The sequence below is a fragment of the Herpailurus yagouaroundi genome, unplaced genomic scaffold (assembly GCF_014898765.1).
Source record: "Herpailurus yagouaroundi ecotype Mexico unplaced genomic scaffold, PumYag 190, whole genome shotgun sequence".
Taxonomy (NCBI): domain Eukaryota; kingdom Metazoa; phylum Chordata; class Mammalia; order Carnivora; family Felidae; genus Herpailurus; species Herpailurus yagouaroundi.
In genome coordinates this window covers 37,773,626-37,793,678 of record NW_024412421.1, presented here as the reverse complement: position 1 = coordinate 37,793,678, position 20,053 = coordinate 37,773,626, and the positions used below count along the sequence as shown (strand labels likewise).

Genomic DNA, 20,053 nt, shown 5'->3' with positions numbered 1-20,053 from the left:
GACGTGAGAACACCCCGTGAGCTGAAGTCCCCGGCCCCATCTGCATCGCGATCTGTTTTTTCCCCCCCCCAAAATTTTCTGGCCCCCCCCCCCCCCCCCCCGCAGTCAACTGCTAATGCAAGCTCGGAGGCGAGCGGTGCAGGGGGATCCCAGTGACGATCCAGCTCTTTCCGGCCATCACCTGGCACCGATCGCGATGCAGATGGGGCCGAGAACCCCACCTCACGGGGTGTTCTCACGTCTCAGGGCCAAGAAGCACTAACTCAAAAGTTGTCCGGAAATTCCAGCAACTGCTTTTTTGAGCTGAACTTTTTCCTATAGCTGTGGATCCCCATGGAGTCCCAGTGGTACCGCAAAGCCATCCTTTGTCAGCCCGGCTGCTTCCGATGGTGACACTGTACAAAGCGGGCAACGAGGATTCTGACGCAGTCCCCCGCCTCACTCAGACGCGCGCTCCCGTGTGGGACTGCCTTGTGCAGTCTTAGCACAGGTGAACGTTCACACATCCACCGCCAGCGAAGACAGACGTCCCCCCCACGATGGCCGGCTCTTTCGCTGCAGACCCTCAGCAGGTGGGAGGCCCAGACGCCGGGCTGCGCCTGCTGCACGCAGGCAGGTCGGGGGCGCTTACAGGCAGCCGGGCCCGCACAGGCGGCAGAGCCAGGGAAAATCCACAGTGGATTCTCCCAGAAGGAAAAATCCTCGGCTAAACAAATAATCATCCTCTAATGAAAACTCAACAGACACGAACTCCGTCCCGTTTTCTCAGGGCACGCTACCGTTCAATCTGAAGTGCACACGTATTACACGCTCCAGGAAGGCGGGGGAGACACAGACGCCCTCTAGCCGCGTGCGGCTGCCACCTGCGCCGGTGAAGGAGTGGGCGAGACTCCTACTCGGGATTTACTTCTGCCCCCGCTGTCCCCTGCGCCACAGCACTGGCTGACGGCACCATGGCGGCGACCAGGCTCAGTAAGCGTGTGGTTCAGCACCTGGACTGAGGGCCGCGGCCACTCCCGCAGAAACCACAATTATCAGGGGGATCGAGCACGAGGAACAGGACGGCGCACACAAGGCCCACACCCGTTTCTCTACAGGAAACCCTGGCTTCCTTGTCACCTCTTTCTTAATTTAGGAAGGCCTTTCCCATGTCCATATTCTGCCACATTTCCCCCTAATTCTTTTATGGTTTTGCTGTTTAGATTTAATGATTTAATCCATCCAGGATTTATTTTGGTACGTGTGATTTCGTCTCTCTCCAAGTCACGAAGCAACTGTTCCAAACCATTTCTGACACAATCCGTCCTTCCTGCGACTGCACGAAATGCCACTCTAGTTACGCCCTAATTCTTACATAAACCAGGTTCTGCTACTGGATTTTCTATTTTGTTCCACTGAGCTACCGACCTATTACTGGACCAACACGTTAATTTTTGGGAAGAAAAAAATTTTAATAGCTGCCAATATCAGCCTCGCCAGTATTTGTGTTTCAAAATCCTGCAGATTTCCTGACAAGCGAAACCCTCATCCCCCACCCCTGAAAACCTTTCAACGCGGAGTCCCTGTGGGGTGAAGGACGCACGCAAATGTAGCAGCCCACAGTGGGAAACGCGCGTGTGTCCGAGTTCAGAAGCCTGCTGGGGAAGAGCTGAGCTCCCGGGGAGCTCTCTGGGTGAAAGAAACGAGCCACGGCCAAAGTGGATGCCCCGCGAAGGCGGCAGTGAGATCAGCGCAGAGCTTGAAACCAGAAATATCTAAGAAATGTCTCCACGGAACCCAGCCAATGACCACACGGGTGGCTTCCGGGAGTTAAGACCCGTCTCTCACGAGCTTGGAGATGGGGGCCCCCGGCTGGCTTAGTCGGAACAGCTGCGGCTCTCGATCTTGGGGTTTGTGAGTTTGAGCCCCACATTGGGCACAGAGACTACTTTAAAAAATAATAATAAAACAAGCAAAACAAAATCAGCATCTAAGTACGAGGAAGGTCCTTGACAAGACGCCCACTTCTCTACCTGTGTGTCCCTCCCCAGACTCCGCACAGGACAGACACCCGATGTCCTCAGGGATAAAAAGGGAACGATAACGGGGAATTAGGAGAGAATTAATTGTGAAGATGTAGAAGTCATGTAGTGCAGTGCTGGGTACACTCCAGTCATTCTTATGGGTTAGTGGTTTCCAGTGTCATTACCTCTAAGCAGCCAGCTTCTACCTTAGAGGTCAATTCAAACTGACCTTTTAATTTCCCTCACCCCTTCGCCCGATCAGAGTCCTAATTCCATAGGAGGTGAGACTCAAGGTTTACACGTGAGGTCGTTGTGAACTGGGGCTGGGGCAGGGCTAACAGGCAAAGAGGTCACTCACACGGGAGTGTTGTTATGTGTTCTGCCCCCTCCTTGAGGCCATACGCTGTCCCAACCTCTCCTCTGGCGGGGAGACTGCTTCTCAAGGCCACACTTCAGCAGGGGTGTGGGGGGTGGGTTCACCAAGGTGTCCTGGTGCCTTCCTCCCCACCCTGGAACTCCTGAGTCCAGGGCAGACCTGAGAGTCACCATTTCTATGCAGAGGAGAGTAATCCTGCCTGCTTTCGGACATTCTGGACATGACAAGGGACACAGGTGTGGATGGAAGCCTGTCTCTACAGGAGAAGAGAAGACCCAGTGATCACATCAGAGGTTGGGGGTAGGTGTGCTCAGGGTAAGAGAGACAGAGGTGCCTGGGCTCTCTCTACTTCTGAGACCGACTTCCTGCTGCGGAGAGCAGAACACACATGTGAAGACAACCGAGGCAGCCATTATTTACGAACGTCACATAGATGTACCTTCGTCATCTTCAGGGGTCCTCGCCTTGGATTTACCATTGTCCTTAGTCTTCTGCTTCATCCTGGACGTGTTAAAATAGTAAGTGCCACCTGTAAGGAACAGGGACAGCGTTTAGCAAGGTCTGCCACTACGGGGGAGCACTCGGGAGAAGAGTATGTTCTCCAATAACCAAACCCAAACAGAAGCCATCCGAAACCTACATGCTGAGATTGAGCGCTGTTGGGTCCTCATTTTTAGTACGGCAGCTGCTACTTACGGAATAATAAGCTACTTCAACTTATGGAATGTCTCATCACTGCAGTTAGCAAGCCAGGGAAGAAAAGTTAGTCGTGCATGTAAACTGAGGAAACGTCGGAAGTCTGCTGGAGGATGGCCTCTTCCACACACACACAGCCACTTTAATGAACCTGAGCACACGAGCCACACTGGCTGTGGCGTGTGCAACAGCCTCCCAGCAGCCACCACTGGGACACAACACTCATCACACCAGAGGCTCGGCCTTGTCCGCCGTCTAATTCCACTGCTGTTTAAAAGGAGGGGAAAGAGAGTCTCACAGCCATGACTGAGCTGGATCTTTCTTCACAACGCTCACAGAACCGCAAGTAAGACTACCCTGATGGCCCTCTGAAGAGGGTCAGGCTGTCTGGAGGGCGAGGCGTGTGTCCCTGGGGATGTGTGTAGATTTAAATGCGGGAAACAGGGGCGCCTGGGTGGCACAGTCAGTTAAGCGTCCGACTTCAGCCAGGTCACGATCTCACGGTCCGTGGGTTCGAGCCCCGCGTCAGGCTCTGGGCTGATGGCTCAGAGCCTGGAGCCTGTTTCCGATTCTGTGTCTCCCTCTCTCTCTGCCCCTCCCCCGTTCATGCTCTGTCTCTCTCTGTCCCAAAAATAAATAAACGTTGAAAAAAAAAAATTAAAAAAAAAAAATGCGGGAAACAGCTGCTGCCAAGTGGCCCTCCCCAAGCACACGGGGGAACCAAGCCATTTCATGTATTTTAGGAGTTGGGAGGTTTCACTTTTGCCCTTTCCAACTGGATGGAGCGGGGAGTAAAGTCCCAGGTGTCAATCCTGAAGATCCTAAGGCCTCTGACCCAAGATCTCGCTTGAAGATGTCACAGTATCTCATTAAACAAGCAAACTATTTCAAGAATAAGTTATTTGTGGGCTGTTTTTAGTTACCTTCTTTATATAAAACATACACTTTGAAGAGCCTTACTAACTCTTCTTGCAGCTGCTAGAAAACACGAAAATCCTTTTAAGCAGCTCAATCATTGCTATGCACCAGAATTTTAAAAAAGTCCACTCAAGGAAGCAATTAGGCCTTAGCCAATCTTCTCTTTTGTGAACTGCTCTTTAGAACATCTAGGGGCTCACAATAAATAGAAGCCAGGGGGCACCTGGGTGGGTCAGTCAGTTAAGCAACCAACTCTCTATTTGGGCTCAGGTCATGATCTCAGGGTGGGGAGGTCAAGCCCCAAGTTGGGCTCTGTGCAGATGGCTCAGAACCTGCTTGTTTCTCTCTCCCCTTCTCTCTCTCTGCCCCTTCTACCCGCCTCTCTCTCAAAATAAGCAAGTGAGTAAAACAACAATAATAATTAGAAGCCAAACGGGGTGTCTGGGTGGCTCAGTCAGTTAAGCATCCGACTTCAGCTCAGGTCATGATCTTGCAGTTCATGAGTTCAAGCCCCGCGTCCGGCCCTGTGCTGACAGCTCCGAGCCTGGAGCCTGCTTCCGATTCTGTGTCTCCCTCTCTCTCTGCCCCTCCCCCACTCGTGCCCTGTCTCCCTCTGTCTCTGTCTCAAAAATAAATAAACATTAAAAAAAACTTTTTAAAAAATAAATAAACATTAAAAACATAAAAAATAAAAACAAAAAGTAAAAAAAAATTTTTTTTTTAATTAAAAAAAAGCCAAAAGTCATCTCAGTGATTTTGTTTCTCTGCCGATGTCAGACTAGCAACGATATCCTAACTTATTTACAAATGTCACAGGATTTGCCTATCAATTCTCTATTTCAGAAGATACACACCTAAGAGTTTCCAGAGTTTGACTGGATCCTGGATGAGATGCTGTTTCAGCAACAGTCCCCGGAACCCGTCACAGGTAGGGGTCAGCAGGCACGACTGCAAGTTCTGGAAAGGAAAACACAGAGGACGGTCACCTATTGCACACCACACCACCGCAGTGTGACTGATTCCTTGTGCCAGACCTTTCTTGACAACTCCAACGCTCATTTATTGTGCTTACGTTGCCCTGAAACATGAATGGCCTGAGCATCATTTCAGAGTTTTGTTTTTTTTTTTAATTTTTTTTTTTTCAACGTTTATTTATTTTTGGGACAGAGAGAGACAGAGCATGAACGGGGGAGGGGCAGAGAGAGAGGGAGACACAGAATCGGAAACAGGCTCCAGGCTCTGAGCCATCAGCCCAGAGCCCGACGCGGGGCTCGAACTCACGGACCGCGAGATCGTGACCTGGCTGAAGTCGGACACTTAACCGACTGCGCCACCCAGGCGCCCCATATCATTTCAGAGTTTTAATGTAACATCAAAACGTCAAGCGTGATGTGAGTGAGCGCAAGAAATACTGAGGGGCAGGCAGGGAGCGCTGGCTACCACTCTGTACCCAAGGATCACAGTCTGGAAAAGCACACAGAGAGACACAGACACACACAGACACACACAGACACACACACACACACACACACACACACACACACGGCAGCTGTGAGAGCCCAGGGCCCTTGATCCTGACATCTCCAGACAGCAGTTCCACACAGAGCGTTTCTGGCTCTACAGCAGCTCACTGGCCTGTCTTTCCAAAGCTCTGCTCTCAGGGTGAGCATTTTCCCACTTGAATACGTGTTATGTTAAGGTCAATGATCCAACTTAACTTTTTCTCTTTGTTGGCAGTTTCTTCATCTGCTTTTGATGTCTCCCTCAGTTCATCCCTGTCCCGCTGCTATCAAGAAAAGTAACACCTTGCTCAACGCTTTCTGGTAACAAGCACATAACATGTAACCTCCCGTTAGCAACAAGAGGCAAATTCCTAGTCTATCGAGTTATTGTCCCATTTAACTAAAACTAACATTCTTGGTTCGGTGAGACGCAGCAGGCATAGAAGAGGTAGCCGCGCAACGTGGACTGGACCCAACAAATGACTAACATCAGTGTGAAAGATACAGCAAACAAAACAAAACAAAAACTGTCATTCTTCAAAGACCCAAACAGTTTGCTTAAACCAGGTTACTTTAGTTTTACCACTATTACAGCCACTGGCGAGGTAACCTGCTGAGATTTCACACTGTGTCACCTGACTACATCAGTTATTTTCATAAAATGAGCACAGGTTCAGACTGATGATGATAAAGCACGAACTTCCTTTTCAACGGAACTAAAAGGCAGGAAAAAAAGGTAATACGTCTACAGTTGCCCTCAGGTTAAGGAAGGACAGCCAGTAAGCTAGAAAAGAAGAGAATTATAATTCAAACTGGTCCTCAGTTATGATAAAATATAATAGCAACAATAAATTATGACCTAGGATGTCAAGGCTGAGCTCCTAAGACTGGGTAAAAAAAAAATCAGCCATAAAGGCACCAGGACTTAGGGTCTTTGTTTTCTGGATGAAGAGTTAACCTGAGCAGAGCCTAGAACAGTCTTGGCCAGAGAATGCTCCGTGAATTTGAGTTCCTAACACGTTAAGCTACAAGACAAAAGTCAAATATCACGTGGTGTTTGGCTCACAAAACCTCAGCCCACTTCGAACCGAACGCCAAGTACTATTTGGAACTAATCCTCAGGAGATCAGATCCAAATGAGCCAATTGTGAAATTGTTCTCCGCTAAAATCAGTGAAACTTTTAGTAGATTCAATTTATTTATCTATTTTTTTAAACATTTTTTTAATGTTTATTTATTTTTGACAGAGAGAGAGAGAGAGAGAGAGAGAGAGAGAGAGGGAGGAAGGGTGGGGGAGGAGGCTCCAGGCTCCGAGCTGTCAGCACAGAGCCCGATGCGGGGCTCGAACTCACAGGCCACGAGATCATGACCTGAGCCGAAGTCGGATGTTCAACGGACTGAGCCCCACATTTATCTATTTTTTTTAAAGATTTTATTTTTAGGGGTGCCTGAGTGACTCGGTCGGTTAAGCGTCCGACTTTGGCTCAGGTCATGATCTCATAGTTCATGAGTTCGAGCCCCCCAGGTCGGGCTCTGTGCTGACAGCTTGGAGCCTGGAGCCTGCTTCGGATTCTGTGCCTCCCTGTCTCTCTGCCCCTCCCCCGCTCATACTGTCTCTCTCTCTCTCTCTTCCTCAAAAATAAATATTTTTTAAAAATTTAAAAAAAAAAGATTTTTAAGTAATGTCTACACCCAATGTAGGGCTCGAACTCAACCTGGAGATCAAGAGTCTCACGCTCCACCGACTGAGCCAGCCAGGCGCCCCTGGATTCAATTTTAAGATGCCAGGAATTCAGGCAAACAGGCAGAAAATATCAATACAGGAAATAAGGGCTGGAAACATCCAAGCTGGAGCCTGTGCGGAGTCTCTCCAAGGCTGCCCCGGCCCTTCCGTACCACCCCGCATCACTGGACTGGAAGGCACCGCTCGGGCTCAGGGGCCGGCAGGGGCGCGGGGAGAGCGGGGGAGGCCTATGGGGGAGGGGGAGGGGCCTGGCCGGGGCTGGGGAGGGGGATCAGGGGAAGGGGGAGGGACCCAGCCGGGGCGGAGGCGGGGCGGGAGAGGCCCGGCCCAGATTCAGGAAGGGGGCAGGGTCCCAGCCTGGGGCCGGCGGTTACCTGCTTGGCTTGGCCTCCGGCGCCCGCGAGTCGGATCGGAGGCCTGTAGACGAAGTGCCGGCACCTCCTCCCGCCTTCGGTGGTGAGGCCTGGGCTCCAGCCCGAGCAGGAGCCCCGCAGTCGCCCGGGCCCCGCAGTCGGGCCCCGACGGAGGGCACGCAGCAGCAGCAACACGGCCGCCATGTTGGCGCGGAAGCGGCGCCTGCGCAGTCGGGCTACCCGGCAGCGCCTGCGCGGTGGGGGCTGCCAAGGCTCGGTGCCCCCGGCGCCCCGCCGCAACCCCGACCGGACTGGCGTAACCTAGCGGTTTATTAGGTGGCAGCCTGTGCGGGGCACCGCGCATAGAGCCCTGGAGGAAGAGTGTCGTGCGCCGGGCTGCATCCTGCAGCCACGCCGGCCAGGGGCGCCGCTGCTGGGGCGGTCGTCCTTCTCCCGGGCGGAGCAAGGAGGGAGACGCGCCCAAAAGACTGGACCGTCACCCGGGACCGGTACACGGACTCGGACTCAACCCGCTCCCGGGACTGGGATTCGGACCCCGACCCCCAAACCCCACGGGACCCGGACTCGGACCCCGAACCCCCCCTCCCGGGACCGGAACCGGACCCTGGTCCGTCCGCGGGTCTCCGGGGGTCAGGCGGCAGCGCGCCGCCGGGCAGTTGAAAGGGGCCCGCGGGGCTCGCGGTCAGAGCAGGGAGGGTGGCCGGGCGCCCTTGCGCAGGCAGGAGCCTCGTCCTGAGGACGTTTAATTTCGGACAGATAGCCATCTTAACTAGTTATTTTCTGCGGAGGGCGCGAAGACTTCTGGAAGTCGTCCCCAGCCCGAGGCAGGAGGGAGGGGCCTTTTGGTTCGTCGCTGGCCCGGGCAGACCCGGCCCCTGGCCGCCGCTGTCTGCACCTTTCCTCCTCTTTCCCAGCCTGCGTGAGGCCCAGCGCTTTAGCGCTTAGCTTTGACGCTGCTGACTGCTCGGAGCTGAAACGCTTGTTGAGTAGAAAAACCAAAAACTAGGTGGATGTCTTACAGAGGTAGGGTTATGGTAACGTGTTTCTTTTTTGCCTAAAAAAAATTTTAGGTTTAAAAAAAATTTTTTTTTCAACGTTTATTTATTTTTGGGACAGAGGCAGACAGAGCATGAATGGGGGAGGGGCAGAGAGAGAGGGAGACACAGAATCGGAAACAGGCTCCAGGCTCCGAGCCATCAGCCCAGAGCCCGACGCGGGGCTCGAACTCACGGACCGCGAGATCGTGACCCGGCTGAAGTCGGACGCTTAACCGACTGCGCCACCCAGGCGCCCCCCCAAAATTTTATGTTTAATTGTGAGAGAGCGCGCGCGCGAGCGAGCATGAGTGGGGGAGGGGCAGAGAGAGAGAGGGAGACACAGACTCTGAAGCAGGAGGCTCCAGGCTCCAGGCTCTCAGATGTCAGCACCGAGCCCTATGCGGGGCTCAAACTCAGCAGCGGAGAGACCTGAGTCGAAGTCCGATGCTTAACAGACTGAGCCACCCAGGTTCTCCATGTGCTTTTCTTTCTGTATTCTAGAAATTCCTGCAGGCAATCTTAGTACTAACTGGTGCCTGGCTCGCTATCGGATGCTCTTAATATTCACAACTCTGAAGTACTTTTAATATCTACTTTACAGATGAGGCAACAGACTCAAACACATTAAATCCCATCCAAGGTCAGAGCTAAGGAGTGATAGTGCAGAGCCTCAGAGCTGGTCGGACTGGTTTCTGGGGCTGCGCTGCTCCCCACCATTGTTCCTCATGTATTACAAAAGTAGCATGATTTGTATATCCTTCCCCTCCCTCACTGCTGAAAACTTTGGGACTTTTTAAGTGATTATTTATTTTGAGAGAGAGAGAGCGCTGGCGCATGCATGGGAGCAGAGGAGGGGCAGACAGGGAGAGAATCCCTAGCAGGCTCCCTGCTGCCCGCTTGGAACCTGACCCTGGGCTTGATTCCACGAAGGGTGAGATCTTGATCTGAGCTGAAGTCAAGAGTCAGGAGTCAGACGTTTAACCGATTGGCCCTTCCAGGCACCTTTGGGGACATTTTTAAAGTTCAGTGTCTGGATTATGGGTGCTCAGCTCCCCAGCAACTGGTGCCTCTGTAGAGACTCTTATTCGTGGCTGGTTTGTGGAGGGAGCAGCCCCTCGGCCCAGGGCTGCCTGTGACTCACACAACTGAACTAATTGCCTTTCCTTTTGTTTTTTATGTCCTCCTACCCTGGTCCTTCACTGTCAATCCTTCCTCCCCAGCCTTCCTTCCACTGTTTTTTTCTTTGCTGGTTAAATTGTCCCACCCACTTTCTGCCTTCCGGCTCACTGCGTCCTGCCCTCACTCTGCCCAGACCAGTCCTGTGACCGGAACCGAACTTCCGAGAGAGTGGTTTCTTGCACCCTATCAAAGCTGTGCAATGTGCCCTGACAGGAAGCGACCAAGCCCCCCTCCCATCCCTGTTCCCTCATCACCCAAAGCCTCTAACATGTGTTTAGGATGTGTATGTGTTTAGGAATGTGTTTAGGAAGAGTATAAGCTAGGATCCCGCTAATACTGCTTGAAGAGAAATTGTTGTTGTGGTCTCTGTTGACTGACAAGTCAGTGGGAGGCAATACTGGGTAGTGGCAAGGGGCCAACCTCTGTGGAAACAACGCTGGCTTCTGTCCCCATCCTATGACGTTGAGCAAGTTACTACCTTCTTAGAGCCTCAATTTTCTCATCATTAAAATGGGGATAATAATTATCTACAGAGTGAGGCTAATAGCAGCCTTGGGTTTCCCACAGTCTCGTCATAAAGATAAAATACAATAAAAGTACGTGAAAACAGCTCATGAAGCTGGAAGTCATTCGTATCTGGGAGTTATTCCTGGGATGTCATAGCAAATGAGATTCTGGAAGAACAGATTATCGATTCATTTATTCAAAATGTTTATTCATTTATTTTTGAGAAAGCAAGCAGGGGAGGGGCTGAGAAAGGGAGACAAAATCTCAAGCAGGCTCGTGGGGCTCAAACCCACGAACCACAAGACCATGACCTGACACTCGGATGCTCAACTGACTGAGCTCCCAGGTGCCCCCCCTCTTAACCTCTGTTTACTCAACTGTCCTTCCTCGGCTCTGTGCACTCAGTGTCCATCAGGACGCGGCCTCCCTTAACTGGCGGAGGCAACCTCACGGTGAACGGGTTGCGGTCCCATGTCCTAGATTCCTGCATTGCCACTCCGACACCAGGTGTGTTTGTGAGCCAGGCGACCCTTGGTGGGGGGTGTGGAAGGAGGGAGCAGAGCGGACCTCTGCTGCTCCCACCCCTGCAGCTGTTCCTTGGCTGGTGGGGGTCCTGGGCTCTCAAGTTCCTGCTTCAGGCAAGCTGCTCCCCATCTGTCCTCCTTGTCTGTAAAACAGGAATGACATGTTAGCAGTCAAGACCGAAATTGATCTTTTGGTTTTAATATCTAGGCTTCCTTTCTCCTATCAGAGCAATTATTTGCTTCTTCCTAAATTGGGCAGCTTGGCAGCAAGTAAAGTAAGCTGTTTCTCTTTTCTTAGAACAGGTGCTTCCACACTTGCCCTGGCCTCTGAGGCCCTGGGACGGTTGCACGGTGCAAGCACTGCTCCCAGAGTCACTCTGCTGAGCTCCTGCTGCCAAGGCTGAGTCACAGAGCTCTGAGTGACCTGTTCTACCACGAGGTATTTGGCCAATATTAGGACGTCTCCTACAAGATATACTTCCTTGTGGAGCATTTGAATAAACTCGTTCATTTCTTTGAATTTTGGGAGGTTTTGTTTCTGAACTAAAGATCTTTCTTAGGAAGTGATTTCTTCTCATATCACTTGTTAGCTGGGTTTTAGTCACCATATGTATGAGATTTTGTAATCACAGATTTTGTTCTTAAAGGGATAAAAAGTCCATTTCTACTCACAAACAACCTGTATAGAAATTTGCGTGTGACTAAAGAGCCACGTATGCTCCGTGTTTCACTAGACTGCTGGGTGTGAGATTCTGGACCAGTGTTTCGGGGGACACCTGGAAAGGGCAGGGTCCACGCCCTCTCTGCGGACTGCTACCCCTCATAGCTCTGGACAGCACTTACTGAATCTATTAACTTAGCTTGCTGTGTTGCTTCGATCGGCCGTCCGTTGCTATGGAACGAATCAGCCTGACACTTGGCAAGTTAGAACAATGTTCATCGTGTCACACGGTTTTCTGAGGATTGGGCGTCCAGGTGTGGTTGAGAAAGTAGTTTTGGCTCTTACCCAAGGGTGCGGTCCAGGTGAAGCTTTCCTGGTGCTGGAGGGTGGCTCTCCAGGGGGTGCCCTCACCTGGCTGTTGGCAGGAGACCTGAGCTCTTCACCACGTGGAGCGTGTGGCAGGGACGGCCCCAGGGTGTGAATTCCAGGGGGTGGGCGTCACCGAGGGTCTCCTGAGAGCCCGCTGACCACAGTGATGATTACAGAAGGTGTCTGTTGTTCACGTCTGTTCAGCAACATCCACCCCTCCGATCCTGATCCCCTGGTCACGCGACCCCAGCCCTTCCTAGGGCTGCATTAATCCGCGCGACGATTGGTTCAGGAATGCAAAGTCAGCCAATGGCGTCCTTCCTTAGAGCTCCTGTTTGAAGATGAAGGGACTGCCTTTGGGGTCATGGAGAGGATGGACCGAGCAGGCCGCTCCCCCCTTTCCCACCCTGTGGAGAAAGCCAACCGTGGTTGGAGAGAGAGAAGGAGGCCCACGTGTAAAGGAGCAAAGGCTGCAGGTGAGGCGTGGGGCAACCTGGTTTGCGCCCCCAGATCCAGTCACTGCGGGTGGGACCCCCCGCCTCGTCTCCTCATCACGTGCCGCCCCGTTTCTTTAGATGCAAGTTTATGTTGAGTTTTTGGGGTGTTGTTGGTCCAAGTTGGGGTTTGCCTGTCCAGGCTCACTAGCTACTGGGGAGTCGTCACTGGCCAGAGGCCCGGGGTCCCTCCCTCCATAACCCCCCAGTGTGGGCTCAGAAGTCTCATCTGGGTTCAGCTACCAGCAGAGAGGGACCACGTCTGGATGTCTGGTTTATAGCTATTCCTGGCAGTCACTAGCTTGCTATCTCCCTGGCCCCAGGGGTCACTTGTTTCGGGGAATGAGAAGACATTTGAAGGAAGAAGGCATTCACTTTTTGTACACGGTCCCCCAGACCGCTTGCAGTTGAATGTGCCCTGTAGCCAACAGGGTCCTCCGCTTGCTGGTCTAGGATGTAGCCAGTGACCAGGTCCGCCGTGTCTCCGCTCCCTGACCCACAGTCAGCAGCGGGCAGCCGGGTGACTCCTTTTCGCGGGGTTGGACAGAGCATGCTCTTCCCCTGAACAAGGACGGTCCTAGGTCTCTGTGCCCTTCCATTAAGGCACCGAGTGTTCACCAGCTTGCTAGATCCTAGAGGTCTATGGCCATCACGGCTTTTCGGCAAATCAACGGTGGACCTACTTCCGTAGAAGTTGCCGTGAGGCACACTGAACTCGGACAGCCGCAGTGTAACAGGGAGAGACACAGCGACAGGCCAGTGTTCCCAGACGTCCCTCCCTTGTGTGCCTCCCGCTAAGGAAAACCTTGCCTTTGTTCACTGAGACCTTCTAACGCCCGGTTCTCAGAGACTGCTGGCTCATTCCCGCGTGTTCTGTAGAGCAGAACAAAAAGAGAAGGGACAAAACCAGGCCAAAAGAAAGGAGGAGAGATACAGAGGGGTAGGGGAAAGAGCCCCCCCCCCCTTCCCCAGAGCTGTTACTGGTTCTAAAGGAAAGATGGGGAAGGGAGGGAGGGTGAAAGGGGCAGGTGGTGACTTTCGGGGGACTGGTGAGAGGCCCTCAAAGCAGTCGCAGAAAATGAAAGAACCTGGAGAAAAAAATAGATTTTTGTGGGATAAAATGAAATTTTCCTTAAGAGGTACTTACTCTGTGGCCACGACCTAGGCGCTAGGGACACAGCAGTGGACAGATGCTTGTCCTCCCTGAGCTTCTGTTCTAGTGAGAAACAAAAGTCAGCCATGTCAGCAAAGCACACGGTCCGTGAGATTGTAAGTGATTGCAGAGACAAAGTGTGAGATGGGGTGGCCAGGGCCGACTTCACAGAGAAAGGGACTCTATTATTTTTACTATTATTATTATTTTTTCTATATCCTTTTTAAGGTTATTTATCTATTTTGAGAGAGAGTGAGTGAGCAGGGTAGGGGCAAAGAGAGAGAGGAAGAGAGAGAATCCCAAGCAGGCTCTATGCTGTCAGCACAGAGCACAATGTGGGGCTCTAACCCACAACCTCTGAGATCATGACCTGAGCCAAAGCCAAGAGCCGGATGCTTAACCAAGCCCCCCAGGTGCCCCAAGGTTACAGTTTCTTGAGCAGAATAAACAAAGTGACCCAGAGCCCATAGACTATGGACGTAACCTGTCTCCAGGCAGAAGGGAGGGACTCAAACATTTGCCTGGGAGCTCTGCGGTTAGCAGGTGCCAAGAAGCCAGCCTTGCTGGACAGTGTGGGTGCCACCCACAGGGTCACTGGAAGGGGACACAGTATTCAACACTGAAACACAGCAGCAGCCCTGTAGCATTTCTTTTCTTTCTTTTCTGGTAGCATTTCTGTCCTTTTATTTTCTGAATACTTTTTAAAGTTGCAAAGTAAAGCTGGGTTTCAGGGACAACATTGACTAATTCCTTTAATACTGAGCATCTCTGCTGTCCCCAGTGCCGTATAATTGTTTTGAAAGATACGTGTACCCATAAAGCGCAGTCTCCGTCTCTGAGCAGGCTGGTGAAGCAGGGAGGGGTGAGCATTCCCAGGCTGCCTGCTCCAGGAAAGTGCTGAGTGACTGACATCCTCCGGGCTTCTGCCGCCTGGGCCTGGACGTCCCCTCCAGCAAGCTCATCTCCAAAGGTTTCTGCTTCTCACCAGCAGGCTGGTACATACGTGGCCTGCAGGACAGCTCCAGCGGCCATCTGCTAGCTCCAAACTGCTGAGGCCTGGTGCTTCTCTATCTCGGCACACGGCCTTTCACCCTCTCCCCAGACTCAGCGGGACCACTCCTCTCTCCCTCCTTCCCTTGTTAACTGGTACACCTTCCAGTCTGGTGACATTCAACTCAATCTTCCAGACCCCAGGGCTCTGGATTGCCTTCTTGAGAATAGCTGCCTTTGCTGACAGCCTGCAGCCATGCCCTCCAAACTGCCAGACTTTTGCTGACCCCCAGAAAGGTCTTGGGCGGCCTCCAGGGGTCCCTGAACCACAGTTGGGGAACCCCTGGTCTCAATCATGGCAATTCCAATGTCATTAGGGTTGTTATTTATCAAAGATATGTGAATTTTATGCGCTTAAAAAGGGAACTTGAGGGTGCCTGGCTGGCTCAGTCAGAAGAGCATGTAATTCTTGATCTCAGGGTCATGAGTTCGAGCTCCACGTTGGGTGTAGAGATTACTGAAAAAATAAAAAGGGGACTCAGATTAGATTCAAGATTATCTTTTGTGAGTTCCTCTTCAGCTAAAGATATCTTGAAGTACCCAGGGACAGTTTGGGGAATTTGTTATTAAATCATCCCTGAATTCAGCATTAGCGAAAGGATGTGAATGGACCATTCCGGACACTGAGCACTGTGGTCCCCCCAGGGCTGGCGTCCCAACCACCTTACCAGTAGGGCTCAGCTGTACCGCAGGGGCTGGTTTCCAGGGATTGCATAGGACAAAGCCTCCATGGCTCCTTCACAAACCCCAGAGAGGGGCTGCAGATGGGTGTCACATCACTTCCTGACCATGGCCACCCACCCAAGCTTCTGGAATGTTCTATGCCAGCTGCAGAGCCACAAGACCGTCTTTCAATCCCCGTCTGGGCCATGAAAGTGTTTGAGAGATTTGTGTTCTGCCTCTGCTGTAATGCTGTCCAGCACACGGCAGGCACCCACGCATTTGTTGAATGAGTACACAATTCATCTCCCAGCTGAGTAAGCTCCGTGCTTTCTGCAAGCTGACGTTCATTACATAAAACACATTATGCAATATTATGACACCCTCACTAGGAAAAGAAGTCTTAGGAAGACTTATTTTTACTCTCAACCTTTCTAGTTGGATTTGTGAGAAATTGAAGAGAAGAATACTTCATATCGATTTTAAAATGACATAAAAACCGGTAGGCTACAGAAAAGATCCTGGGTCCAAAGTTTTAAAAATGACGGGGTGGCCTCGGTGGTCCTGGGGCCAGGGGTCCCAGGAACATCTGACTCTTGCCGCACACAGCAGTTAGTACTTCCTCTGAGGTTTGGGAGGGCCGTGCATCACGAGCTACGGTGGAAGCAAAGCATGTGATAATTCGTTGTGGTTCCAAATTCTAATGTGAAGAATGCTGGAGAGCTGGGGTTGACCACAGGGCTGAGGCGGGGCTGGCTTGGCCTTGGGGTAACAGGCAGAAGGGAAGGGGTCAGAATGTGGGCCTGCTCTGGCCACTTCTGCCACTTGTGTAGAAGAGGAAGCAGACAGAAAACAAGGTGGCTGGGCCACCTCCCTTTCAGCAGCAGCCTCCGGCAGTTTTGCAAGGGTGAGAAGAGCCTCACCCGTGCACCATCACTCTCCGGGTCCACATGGGCGGGGGGGGCAGGTGGTGTCCTGCGGAGGGTGGAGAGTCACTTCCAGCAGCTTGGCTTAGGAGTAAAAGGTCACATCATTTCTTCTCTGGGAGGGCGTCAAGCATCACCAGGGCACTGGATTTTTCCAAAGCCACATTTGGCTTATGTTTAATCAATAATTTCTTCTTTTGGCTCCTGGGGAACAGAGACATACTGCAACATAAATGCTTTGGGCAGGATCTTGGTTTCTTGAACCTGAATCTCCCGGTGGGTCCAGGTAACTGCATTAAAGCAAACAGCCTTGCCAGGAAAGCCTGTGGGGAGGATACTACCCTGCGGAGAACTAGCCTGTGGGGATCCAGAGGAGGAATTTGTAGATCTAATTTGTTTTGTTTGGCCCACATGTTTGGCAAATTGTTTTTACTGAACTGTCCTATAAAAATTTGGTTTCTGGTTTCCATGGAAAAAATGGAAGGTGTGGCAATGCTGGCTCTTTGGTAGCCCCGTCAAGCCCCCCAGCCTCAGCCATGCTATCTCCACCTGGCCCCTGCTCTCCTACTCTGCCGCCCTCACCGCTTCGCCACCCCCCTTCCTGTTTCTCTTTTCTCTGGAACTATTGCAACAGCTTCCCACCTGGCCTCTCATCATGGTCTCAACCTTCACACTGTTTCAAAAGCGGTGTTTTAGAACAGGACTCTGTCCCTGTGCTTCCTGATTAAAGCCCTTCACTGGCAGGTGCTGCTTGCAGGCTAAAAAAATCATTCGTGTGCCAGGGCACCTGGGGGGCTCAGTCAGTTAAGCATCCGACTTTGGCTCAGGTCACGATCTCTGGGTTTGTGAGTTTGAGCCCCAAATCGGGCTCTGCGCTGACAGCTGGGACCTGGAGCCTGCTTCTGTTCCTGTGTCTCCCTCTCTCTCTCAAAAATAAACTTAAAAAAAAAAAAAAAAATCATTTGTGTGCCTGCAAGGCCTCACCTGTGCCTAGCTACCTCTCTGCTTTCTGTGGTTGCCCCCCCCCCAACCCATCACCCACATGGAGACCCAAGCATCTTGCACTTAACTGTATAAAAGTAAACTCCCAGTTTTTCAGCCCAAAGCTCTATCCCCCCTGGAGCCCTGCCATCCGGTGCTGACTTCAGCCCAGACCCTTCTCTCTTACAACCCACAAGTCCTGCCAACTCTGTCTTCAAAACACAGCCCAGACTCGCGGGCACAATGGCACTGCTGCCTCGCCCCACCTTCTCTGTGCTCTCGTCGTCTCGAGTGATCCTTCAACAGTAGGTCAGGCCACGGCTCGTGGTCCTGCGACCCTGCAGTGGCTTAGGGTGATTTCCCAACTCCGAGTGGGACCCTTGCTCAGACATCTTCCTCATCTTGTTTGCCTGGCTTTACTCTGTGCCTGTGGGGCTCTTTCCTGCCCCATCTGGGGTGATTTTCTCCAAATCACGCCTTGCTTCACCCCCGGGGTCCTCCTCAAAGATGATCTTATCTGAGTTCTTCACCTACTAACTTATATTAAACTGCATGCCTCCTCTGCCCCCATTGCCCTGTATTTCACGGAGGTCTTACAACAGTGCTGAAAACACAGCAGGCACTTAAAAGCCTTAAATACGTGAATATGGCCCCTTGGGCCACCGCAACCCTCTCCAACTTAAGGGCACCAGTTAGCTTGCTCCTTTGCCCACGAAACTGAATGCAGCCAGGATGGCATTTAAAATTTCCTAGCAGTTGGGGGGCGCCTGGGTGGCGCAGTCGGTTAGGCGTCCGACTTCAGCCGGGTCACGATCTCGCGGTCCGTGGGTTCGAGCCCCGCGTCGGGCTCTGGGCTGATGGCTCAGAGCCTGGAGCCTGTTTCCGATTCTGTGTCTCCCTCTCTCTCTGCCCCTCCCCCGTTCATGCTCTGTCTCTCTCTGTCCCCCCAAAAATAAATAAACGTTGAAAAAAAAATTAAAAAAAAAATTAAATTTCCTAGCAGTTGGGGTGCCTGGCTGGCTCAGTTGGTAGAGCATCCAACTCTTGATCTCCAGGTCGAGAGTTCGAGGCCCATGTTGGGTGTGGAGCCTGCTTATACAAAGTAACATTTCTTAGTAATAAAAACAAAATTTCCTGGTAGCAATGATTAGGGGAAAAAAAAAAGGATAAAATTAGTTTCAAAGCTATATTTTATTTAATGCCATTATCCAAAGTACTATCACTTCCATGTGTAATAAAAACATTTTTTTGAGATATTTTACATTCTTTTCTTCTTCATGCTAAGTCTGAAATCTGGTGTGTATTTTATATTCACAGTACATGTCAGTTTGGACTCACATCTCCAGTACTTAACAGTCCTATGTGGCTAGAAGCTATCCTATTGGACAGCAGACCTAGAATATTCTCCCATCTACTCACCTCTTCCTCAGACTTCTGACAGCAGCAGTTCGAGTGTAACACCTTATGGAAATCTTTTGCAAGCCACTCCCCCAGACTAGACCTGGTTTTCACTCAATATTCTTTCATAACTCCTTGTACGTCTTTCTCAAAGTGCATATTGTGTGGCTGTTTGATAAACACGTTTTCCCCGCCTGACGCTAAATCCCAGCTGGTAGAGACTCCACCTGCTCTGTTCCCGTCGACTTTCCAGGGCTTGATACAGTGTTTGGCCCATGGCAATAAACCTCTCTGAATAAATGCACTAAATGGCTTCTTTCACTTTACTCTGCATTTCTTTTCTCTACTGTAGTTTTTACTTACAAGTTCTGTTTCTGTTAAAATTCTTTGCTTTTACCTCGTCAGACTATTTCCAAGGCAAATTCCCTCTAGAGAGTATTGGATTGGCTAAGGTCAGTGATTTTGAAAATTTTCCAAGGAGTATTATCAGAGACCAACATAGAAAATCCTAATTCCTCCTTCCCTCCATCTAGATTTACGCAAGTGGGCGTGGGGTCCGGAGTCCCAATTTTATCAGTGTTCCCAGGGAATCCTTACAATGAGGTGTCCACCGGGACCCTGGGTCATCATCCCGAGGGTGCTCGACAGCCCACGGCGCCCCGCTCACCCAGGGAAGTTACTGGCTGGGAGCGGGGAAATCGGAGCGTGGAAGGCAGCCGCTGCGGAGGGACCACCGCTTCCAGTTTCCTACGTGCCGAGCCCCGGCCAAGGGCCGCGCACACTCCTCGCGCAGTCCTCCCGGTGGCCCTGCGAGGCGGGCGCGGTCCTTGCTTCCCGCGCTGCCCGCACCCGCCGCACGCGGAGCACCGCGCGCGCCTCCACTTAACCACAGGGCAGGGGCGCGACGGCCGCGGTCCGCCCGCACAAGCGGGCGCCGCCTGGTCTCCTCAAGCCGCGCGGGCGGGGGGACTCGGACCAGGGGCCGAGGCTGCCGGGCTGAGGCCCAGCGCCGCCGATTCCTCATCTCCCCGCTCCGTGGACGCTGGATCCCGGCTTTCGACCGTTCCCCTCGTCGCTTCCGGCATTTGGAAAGACCAATCGTCGCGCCCGGGAACAAAAGGCCCGCCCCCTCTGCGAGGCAAGCAGCCAATCCAGCTGCTCGCTTCCCAACGTGCCGTGCGCCCGGACGCACGACTTTGACCAATCCGTCCCGGAACGTCCTCTGGTCCCGCCCCAGGCCTGTCACCGAAGCTGTCCCTCTCGCTGCCGCCCCTTCACCCCCGCCGGCGCACTTCCTCCCCGACGCCGTGACGTGCGCAGTCCTGTGCCCGGCCGCAGCGGGCCAATGGCGGAGGCGGATACGGCGGGCCAATGGGCGGCGGCGTCTCATGCGGCCGGCGCCCGCCGCAGCCGCCGCCGGGTCCGGGAGCCAGAGGCCGCCGAGCCGGAGCGCGATGGAGCGAGGGCCCCAGGCGGGGAGGCGCCGCCGCCGAGCGCGCGG

The 20,053-nt window shown here is 52.4% G+C and overlaps 1 protein-coding gene and 3 long non-coding RNA genes across 7 annotated transcripts in view; 2 read left to right on the top strand and 2 right to left on the bottom strand.

Moving 5' to 3' along the window:
- SPG7 (SPG7 matrix AAA peptidase subunit, paraplegin) overlaps positions 1 to 7,832 on the bottom strand; it is a 33,684-nt gene extending 25,852 nt beyond the window's left edge. Inside the window, exons 1-3 of one of the 3 annotated variants that reach the window (XR_005780923.1) lie at positions 7,614 to 7,832; positions 4,848 to 4,950; positions 2,819 to 2,908 (exon numbers count right to left, since the gene is read on the bottom strand). Coding sequence is in view for 2 of the 3 variants with exons in the window: in XM_040443348.1 (XP_040299282.1) it covers positions 2,819 to 2,908; positions 4,848 to 4,950; positions 7,614 to 7,796 (376 nt within the window). In the remaining variant the exon portion in view is untranslated. The remainder of the gene's footprint in view (positions 1 to 2,818; positions 2,909 to 4,847; positions 4,951 to 7,613) is intronic. The other 2 variants (XM_040443348.1, XM_040443346.1) reach the window with 2 other exon arrangements.
- Positions 5,661 to 11,380, top strand: LOC121009943 (uncharacterized). Its single transcript, XR_005780927.1, has 2 exons — positions 5,661 to 5,816; positions 11,159 to 11,380. It is a non-coding gene; the product is annotated as an uncharacterized LOC121009943 (long non-coding RNA).
- Positions 10,465 to 19,819, bottom strand: LOC121009942 (uncharacterized). 2 transcript variants are annotated; one of them, XR_005780926.1, is made up of 5 exons: positions 19,150 to 19,819; positions 14,351 to 15,044; positions 13,532 to 13,600; positions 11,867 to 13,257; positions 10,465 to 11,003 (listed from the first exon to the last, which is right to left on the bottom strand). It is a non-coding gene; the product is annotated as an uncharacterized LOC121009942 (long non-coding RNA). The 2 variants fall into 2 exon arrangements; XR_005780925.1 differs by lacking the exon at positions 14,351 to 15,044 and having other exon boundaries at positions 19,150 to 19,816.
- LOC121009944 (uncharacterized) lies at positions 15,989 to 18,878 on the top strand. Its single transcript, XR_005780928.1, has 2 exons — positions 15,989 to 16,154; positions 18,472 to 18,878. It is a non-coding gene; the product is annotated as an uncharacterized LOC121009944 (long non-coding RNA).
- Positions 19,820 to 20,053: the final 234 nt, after the last annotated feature.